The sequence below is a fragment of the Camelina sativa genome, chromosome 13 (genome assembly GCF_000633955.1).
Source record: "Camelina sativa cultivar DH55 chromosome 13, Cs, whole genome shotgun sequence".
In the NCBI taxonomy this organism is placed as follows: domain Eukaryota; kingdom Viridiplantae; phylum Streptophyta; class Magnoliopsida; order Brassicales; family Brassicaceae; genus Camelina; species Camelina sativa.
The window spans coordinates 9,386,428-9,395,608 of record NC_025697.1 but is presented as its reverse complement, the minus strand read 5'-3'; the positions used below and the strand labels follow the sequence as shown (position 1 = coordinate 9,395,608).

At 37.2% G+C, this 9,181-nt stretch overlaps 1 protein-coding gene and 1 long non-coding RNA gene across 2 annotated transcripts in view; one reads left to right on the top strand and one right to left on the bottom strand.

The window, feature by feature from the left end:
- Positions 1–356, bottom strand: part of LOC104736171 (serine/threonine-protein kinase TOUSLED-like) — a gene marked incomplete at its 3' end in the record, with an annotated part of 3,445 nt that extends 3,089 nt beyond the window's left edge. Inside the window, 1 exon segment of the mRNA XM_010456105.2 lies at positions 114–356. Coding sequence (XP_010454407.1) covers positions 114–200 — 87 coding nt within the window.
- On the top strand, positions 1,496–2,601 carry LOC104736170. Its single transcript, XR_759534.2, has 4 exons — positions 1,496–2,027; positions 2,117–2,186; positions 2,281–2,342; positions 2,561–2,601. It is a non-coding gene; the product is annotated as an uncharacterized LOC104736170 (long non-coding RNA).

Genomic DNA, 9,181 nt, shown 5'->3' with positions numbered 1-9,181 from the left:
GGAGGTGTGGAAGTCACGACTTTGACAGCGGCAGAAGCAGATGACCAGACAGAGACCTGCTGCTGCTGATGTGGTGGCTTCGCCAAGGAAGGGGTCTTACCAGTCAAGCGAGCCTCAAGCTTGGCGATTTTGTCGGGCAAAGAGTGATCCGACTGATTAGAAGAATTCGAGGAGAAATGCATCACCATGTCATCCGACATTGCCAAACACACTTGCGGACACTACTTCAACGCACAGCTCACTCGCTAATCTACCCAGATCAGCCAGAGCTCGGGGGGGTAATGGGGGAAATTAGGGTTTTTTTTAAATGGAGAATTAAGGGAATTGAAAGCTAGAATCTGGATTCCAAAGACAAACCCATCAACAAATTTTCATGCTATTTCTGCAAATCCACGTGGAGGAGTTAAAACTTAAATAGGTTTTGGTAAGTTTACATTTACATTCTTTTTTACTTTCTTACCATATAGTGCCATGGATAATAGTTGACCTTGACCAGCAGGGATTTTGATTTCCGTATAATTCGGGATTATCCGATAATATTGAACCGATACACAAAGCAAAAGAGTTGGAAAAATAAAATATACCATTACTTTTAACCATTAATGTTATTGTTTTGTATTTCATACCATTACATGATGAAAATTATCTATTAAATGTATTTTTTCTTTAATTAGAAAATCTGTTCGTCACTTTTAAACAATAATATACTAGATATTACACGCACAAATTTAGATTTAAAATATAAATGAAAAAAAACTATAATATCTAATTTTGGTATAGTAAAATATTAAATTTTCATTGAATATGTTTGTATTCTTAATAAACTAAATATATATATATATATATATATTTATTTTTTTTTTTTGTAAATATACATCAATAATTTGTATTTAAATCTCTTTTTTTGTCTCTTTTTTAAATACTTAGGTGATATTCAAACTAGCTCTGCATAACATAGATTAGCTTTACTATATTAAATAATAAAATTCAGCAATTTATAATAAATAAGATATGGTAGATCTTTGACACTATACTAGAACTTGACTGTATATACATGTTCATTTTAAATAACTCAAATGTCAAACTCGCGCTACAGCGCGGGGGGAAATTTTATATACATGTTTATTTTAAATAACTCAAATGTGTAGTAAGATTGTATCTCTAAATTGTCTAAGATAACATCGAGGGGATGAAATATACATGAAATTAACTTTATAATATAATGTAACCTACGTTTTTTTTTTTTTTTTTTTTTAAACGTAACCTACGTTTCTTTTGTACATTATTTCAGTCCAATATACAAACGTTTTTATAGTGAAGATAATTGATAGACCAAACAGAGGAAGCATTTTTGTTGTTTTGGGTCTAATTGGGCCGACAGTGGGTTTTGAGGATATTAAAAAATCATAAAAAACAGATTGAGTTGGCCTTTGATAAAAAAAAAAAAAAAAAAAAAAAAAAAAAAAAAATTTTTNTGGAGAAGTGAATATTCCGATCACCCTCACCAAAAAACCTCGTCGACTGCATTTCCACCTCTCAAAACATTTGATTAACTCTATTTCTATACCAGAAATTGATTGAAACACGATTATTTCAATTACACACTCCCAGTCCGTTTTCTTTTATCCAATTTTGGGGAGGCAGCCGTAATCAAGAACAACCAAATCTCATTATACTTTGGATTTGGGTGTGTGCTTTACAAATCTCCGACGCATCTCTTTTAATTGGGTAAGTTGATTCTGATTACAGTAAATCAAATTACATTTCACTACCTTAATGGGTTTCAATTCTGATTAATATTGTTTTCATTCTCAGTAATTCATAGAATTCGTTTTCATAAATTTTATCAAGATATATTTCCTTCAGCAATGTCTATAAATTATATATGAATTGAAGATTCAATTTTTAACTGTTTCTTTGGTTCATTTTCTCATTATTGTTTACAAATGGCATCAAGCAATTCAAGACTGGCTTTCGGATTCAAGTCAAAATCGTTCAATCTTTGAGACAGTACACTTCTTGCTCAGGTGAGACTATTGCAATATTCCTTTTTAAGTAGTTATGAATATGTTGCTTTAATTTTTAATGGTCTTATTGATATGTTCTAATTTTTCAGTAAATATGTGAATGAGATCTAACCAAACAGACGGACAAATAGAGAAACATCATGTACGCTGGATTAAACTGTGAGTTTATGTAGTCTTGTAAACCAAGTTTATTGGTTTCAGATTTCTTATAGACTATTAATGGACTATACAAAAAAACTGTAATATATTTCAGGTACTTTCACGGAATCTTTTTCCTCAGATTGGAGATGAAGTTATCAACCATAATTTAAAATGGTAAGTCTTCTTATCTTCTATAAAAACTCATATTGATATGTTTGATTGGTTGTTGCATATAGAAGCTTAGGTAAAATGATTGCCAACCTTAATTAGAAAAGAAAGAGATCCTTTATTAATATTGCATATATCATGGTTTTTGTGGTTTTTAACCATGATACAAGTGTGCTTTTAGAGTCTTTTGATTCGTTTTCTATGATGTTTTTGAGTCTTTACAGGTTATCTAGGATTTTGGCACGGATGGAGCAATTTGGATCATTTTGGAGCATTAATCCCAAAGAAACAAACTTGGAGTCAGAACAGAGAAGCAGTGTCGATCGACACTGCCTTAGCATCGATCGACACCATGTTTAGCCGCAAGAAGAATCAAGTTTTGAAAGTTTTACAAATTTGCCCCAAAGTTTTTCATATTTGCAACACAAGTCCCTGACGTGTTTTAGGACATATATATATATATATATATATAATTTTTAGGTTTTGTAAACCATTAAGTTTTATTCTAGAGAGTTTTATTTTTCCTTCAACCTTGTGAGATTTTGAGAGCTTTGGAGAGAGAGATCTGCTTTGAGAGAAGAATTTTTGAACTCATTTTTACTCTTTTAATTTTAATTGCATGTTATTCATAAATATGTTTTGTTCTTCATTGAATATGTCTGAGTAGTTTACTTGTTAGGTTTAGGGTTTTTCACAAAGATTTTATGATTTATTAGATCTGTTTCTTTAGGATTCATTATCTTTCTAGATCTTCATCATAGAATGTTCTTCATATTAATTCTTGACTAATCACCTAGAATTAATACTTTAGGAAAATAAATTGATATGAAAATATAATTGATTTTCCTGATAAAACATTTTGATGAGCAAATATACTTCTTGCAAAGATATTTGATTTAGTAATTTTGTGAACTTATCTAAACCTGTTTTTAAAGCTGATTTTTAACCTAGAATTTTACAAAGAGATTTGGATTTTCTGGTTTTAAATTTAGATAATATTTGCAGTGAGAACTGATTTATTTTACAGAAAAGTTTAGAGTTCTAGATCTGATTTTTAATTGTTTGAATCCTAATTAATTTATTGATTTAATATTTCATAATTTCCTGAGAAATTCCCTAGGCCTAGCTTTTTGATCATCTGAATTTACACAGCTTTTATTTAATATTTTGCATTGTTTATTTTAATTCAATATATTCTGTTTAGCGTAATCATAAAACTCTACAATTTATTGTGTAATCTAGAGTCATTGTGGAATTCGACCCCTAAGTACTGCAGTGACCTCTTAATTTGAGAGAGTAGATCTAGGGATTAATTTGAGCATATCAAATTTTGGCGCTGTTGCCGGAGACTCTTTGATCTACCATTAGATTTGAGTTTTTAATTTCGTCTAAATTTTTGTTTTTATTTTCTACTTACACATTTTTGTTTTTCTTCTCTTTGGTGTTTCAGGTGTATGCCTCCTAGACCTCACACAAGGAGCAACAAGACTATTCCTACTGTGAAGCTTTCAAACCAAGAGTTGGGAAAACTTGAGCGTGAGAACAGAAAAGCAGCCAAATCCTTGAAGATGGTTAATACAATAATTTTGATTCGTGATGAGGATGGTGCTTTGAAAGATCAAGAGGGCCACTTGCGCAATGAGCAGGGCCAAAAGATTGATGCAGAAGGCAATGTGCTTGTTGAAGCTGCTGCTGGCGATGAGCAAGCTGTTGTTATCAATGGTGTCGATCGACACCAATAGGGTATCGATCGACACCCCCTTCCTGCAGACGGACGTGGAGCTGCAAANATCTAGGGATTAATTTGAGCATATCAAATTTTGGCGCTGTTGCCGGAGACTCTTTGATCTACCATTAGATTTGAGTTTTTAATTTCGTCTAAATTTTTGTTTTTATTTTCTACTTACACATTTTTGTTTTTCTTCTCTTTGGTGTTTCAGGTGTATGCCTCCTAGACCTCACACAAGGAGCAACAAGACTATTCCTACTGTGAAGCTTTCAAACCAAGAGTTGGGAAAACTTGAGCGTGAGAACAGAAAAGCAGCCAAATCCTTGAAGATGGTTAATACAATAATTTTGATTCGTGATGAGGATGGTGCTTTGAAAGATCAAGAGGGCCACTTGCGCAATGAGCAGGGCCAAAAGATTGATGCAGAAGGCAATGTGCTTGTTGAAGCTGCTGCTGGCGATGAGCAAGCTGTTGTTATCAATGGTGTCGATCGACACCAATAGGGTATCGATCGACACCCCCTTCCTGCAGACGGACGTGGAGCTGCAAACCATGTCCATAACCGGGTTCGAGGATAGGACAACAACCGGGACTTGATCAGGACCATTGCTGACGACAACTGGGCTGATCTTGTGTATGAGAACCGGTCTGCTATTGTTCCTCCTCCATTCCAAAGGAATGATTTTGAGTTGAAACCTGCATACTTTCAACTAGTTGGGCAGAGACCTTTCTCTAACCTGCCCAATGAGAAGCCTTTGGACCACATTGAGCATTTTGAGGATCTTGTGACCAGTATCAAGGCTAATGGAGTGACTGAGGACTACATCTTCTGCAAACTCTTCCCTTACTCACTTGCAGGAGAGGCATCTCAGTGGTTGAAACAGTTGCCAGCTGGATCATTGACAAATTGGCATGACGTCAAGGTNTTTAGAGTTCTAGATCTGATTTTTAATTGTTTGAATCCTAATTAATTTATTGATTTAATATTTCATAATTTCCTGAGAAATTCCCTAGGCCTAGCTTTTTGATCATCTGAATTTACACAGCTTTTATTTAATATTTTGCATTGTTTATTTTAATTCAATATATTCTGTTTAGCGTAATCATAAAACTCTACAATTTATTGTGTAATCTAGAGTCATTGTGGAATTCGACCCCTAAGTACTGCAGTGACCTCTTAATTTGAGAGAGTAGATCTAGGGATTAATTTGAGCATATCAAATTTTGGCGCTGTTGCCGGAGACTCTTTGATCTACCATTAGATTTGAGTTTTTAATTTCGTCTAAATTTTTGTTTTTATTTTCTACTTACACATTTTTGTTTTTCTTCTCTTTGGTGTTTCAGGTGTATGCCTCCTAGACCTCACACAAGGAGCAACAAGACTATTCCTACTGTGAAGCTTTCAAACCAAGAGTTGGGAAAACTTGAGCGTGAGAACAGAAAAGCAGCCAAATCCTTGAAGATGGTTAATACAATAATTTTGATTCGTGATGAGGATGGTGCTTTGAAAGATCAAGAGGGCCACTTGCGCAATGAGCAGGGCCAAAAGATTGATGCAGATGGCAATGTGCTTGTTGAAGCTGCTGCTGGCGATGAGCAAGCTGTTGTTATCAATGGTGTCGATCGACACCAATAGGGTATCGATCGACACCCCCTTCCTGCAGACGGACGTGGAGCTGCAAACCATGTCCATAACCGGGTTCGAGGATAGGACAACAACCGGGACTTGATCAGGACCATTGCTGACGACAACTGGGCTGATCTTGTGTATGAGAACCGGTCTGCTATTGTTCCTCCTCCATTCCAAAGGAATGATTTTGAGTTGAAACCTGCATACTTTCAACTAGTTGGGCAGAGACCTTTCTCTAACCTGCCCAATGAGAAGCCTTTGGACCACATTGAGCATTTTGAGGATCTTGTGACCAGTATCAAGGCTAATGGAGTGACTGAGGACTACATCTTCTGCAAACTCTTCCCTTACTCACTTGCAGGAGAGGCATCTCAGTGGTTGAAACAGTTGCCAGCTGGATCATTGAAAAATTGGCATGACGTCAAGGTGGCTTTCCAGAACTACTTCTATGATGATGCCATGTCCGATGAGCTGAGAGTCAAGCTGTCCTCTTTTAAGCAAAAACCTGATGAAGCTTTCAAGGCAGCTTGGGTGAGATTCAAGGCTTATCAAAGAGATTGTCCACACCATGGTTTCTCAAGAGTGCAACTGCTGAGTATCTTTTTCGGAGGAATTGACTAGGAATATAAGTTAGCTTTAGATGCTGCCAGCCATGGGAACTTCAAGACGAGATATCTAGAAGAAGCTGAAAATTTAATTGAGAATTTAGCCTCCAGAAATAGCACTAAGAGAGCAGATGCTGAAAGGAAGATAGTGCATGGAGGATATGATGCAAAACAGCTAGCTTCTGTTAATGCCAAGCTAGATTCAGTTCACAATCTTTTAGTGGGTAAGAAGTCAGTCCAATTTGCTACTGAGGTTGAGACATTTGAGCCAGAGCCAGAGAATACAGAGGAAAATGTCAACTATGTGTATGGAGCTGGGTATCAGGGTCAGAGATTCGGTAATCAGCAAGGCAACCGACCTTACAGTGGGAACTCTTCAGGGTACATCCTCAAACCTGACTTTCAGAAGCAGCAACAGAACAATGGTTATACTATAACCTATGAGAACTCATCTTATCAGTCTCCTCCGCCACATACTTCTTCTGAGAGTAAGATGGAAGCCATGCTTGAGCAGCTTCTTCAGGGACATGAGAATATGACAGTGACATTCAATGGGAAGATTGATAATGTCTACACAGAGCTTACTGGGAGGATTGATGCGTTGAATGTTCATGTTAAGAAGCTGGAGAGTCGGTTGCGCAAACTGCTGGATCCGTCAAGAGGCAAGAGGGATTTCTCCCTGGGAGAACTGAGTCAAACCCCAAACATGCTTGCAATGCCATATCAGTGAGAGATGAGAATGATGGTGAAATTGTTTCTGGAGAAAAGGGAGAGAAATCGCAAAATCTGTTAGCTCCAGATGATGGTGTCGATCGACACCACATGGGTGTCGGTCGACACCCCTCTCAGACCGAACCCAAAACTGCAAAATCTCAGGTTCCAGCAGTTGCTGAAAGGGTGTACCAACCGAAGATTCCTTTTCCTAAGCCAAGAAGGTCCAAGCAGGAGCTTGAGGAAGCTAGATGCAAGGCAATGATGGACAAGGTGATGATTGAGCTGCCTTTGATTGATGCGGTAAAGCTTTCACCACCACTTAAGCGGTATGTGGAGAGAATGGTATCAAATGGTTTGAGCCCTGAGGAAGGAGCATTACTTACAAAAGATGTCAGTGTAATTCTGTTGAACCAGCCTCCACAGAGAAAGAAAGAGAAGAAGAAGAAAGAGGTAGTTGTCTCTGAGAAAGTGAGTGCAATGATCCAGAGTAGGATTGCAAAGAAGTAACCAGATCCTGGAAGCTTTGTACTTGATTGCTCTATCTCCACAGGAAGGTTTGCTCACTCACTTTGTGATCTTGGCTCTAGCATCAACTTGATACCACATTTTGTTGCTGAAAGACTTGGGATGACAGAATTCAAGCCAACTCAGATATCTCTTATCTTAGCTGATAGATCCAGAAGAATTCCTGAAGGTGTTTTAGAGGATATTCCAATTAAGGTTGGAAACTTCATGATTCCCACTGACTTTGTGGTGCTAAAGTATGATAAAGAGCCTAAAGACCCTCTCATCTTAGGAAGGTCTTTCTTGGCTATAGCTGGTGCAATCATAGATGTACAGAAGGGACATATAACACTACATGTGGATGGTTTGAGTATGAACTTTGAGATGCATAAGCTGAGGAGAGCTCATACTATTGATGGACAGACTTTTTCTATTGAAAAAGTTTCTGCTACACGAGCAACAGGCTCAGTGTCGATCGACACCCCTCCGCGATCGAGCCCACACTTGACCAGAATTGAGAACTCGCAGGACATTCTCTATGCTTCAAACCAGAAAGCTGCTCTTAAACAGAAAACTTCTCACTGCACACTCCAGAACCCGCAGGTAAGGCCAAGGTACACATCTTTTGCACTTAATCCTCCTCAAATCATCAATAAGACTTTTAAAGGTACAAAAACTGTTTTGTAGTTAACCAAGCCACGAGATTATCGTAGAGCGCTTGTTCTTCTGTTGATGATTTTGCAGGACATAAAAGAAGCAAACCCATCCCTAAATCCCACCATGGTCTTGCTCCTCATGTCCTTGGTAGACCTCACTCTTATACTGCTTATACACCCCCTTGGATGAAGAGGACATTCTCTTGGAAGCATGCATTGCCATGTTCTGATCCACCTGTTGCCTGAGCTTCGACACAGTCAAGCTAATGACTGAAAACAAGCGCTAAGTGGGAGACAACCCACTTCTAGGTTTTTCTTTTCCTTTTGAGTCATTTTCATTTTTGCATTGAGTCAGTTTTTGTTTGATTTTTGTTTGAAATTATGAATTGTCTATCTATCATGTTGCTTTTAACTTGTATTTGAGTGCTTCTTTAAGGATTGATCCATCAACACAACTATTTGCAACTAACAAGGAATTTCGGCCAACAAACCACCATTCGTGATGAGTGTCGATCGACACACTGAAATGGTGTCGGTCGACACCGTTGGGTAACCCGAGAACATTTCATTTTTTCATTACAATTTTCAATACGTTTTTGTTTCTTTTTGCTTTTCTCTTACTTGATAACCCTGGGGACAGTGTTGTTCAAGTCTGGGGGAGGTTATTTACTAACTACGTTTTTGTTTTTGAGTTTCAGTTTTGTCAGTCAAAACCATAAAGTTTGAGTCAAATTTTTCTTTTTGTCTTTGGGAATTATGATCTTGATTAATGATTTCTCTTATTTGGCTAACACTCTAATGATTATTTTACTATTATTGATCTCAGAACTGAAGCTTAGAAAGACTATGAGCTGTATCAACAATCCCGAAAGCCCTTATTCAATGGATATCTGGTTAAACCAACGTTGTCTCAACTTTTATCAGGATTTTAACCGGACTTAATCTCTTACTTTTGGGTTGGAAATCAGCGGACTAGACTTCTTCTTCGGGCCATACAAGACAGTGCA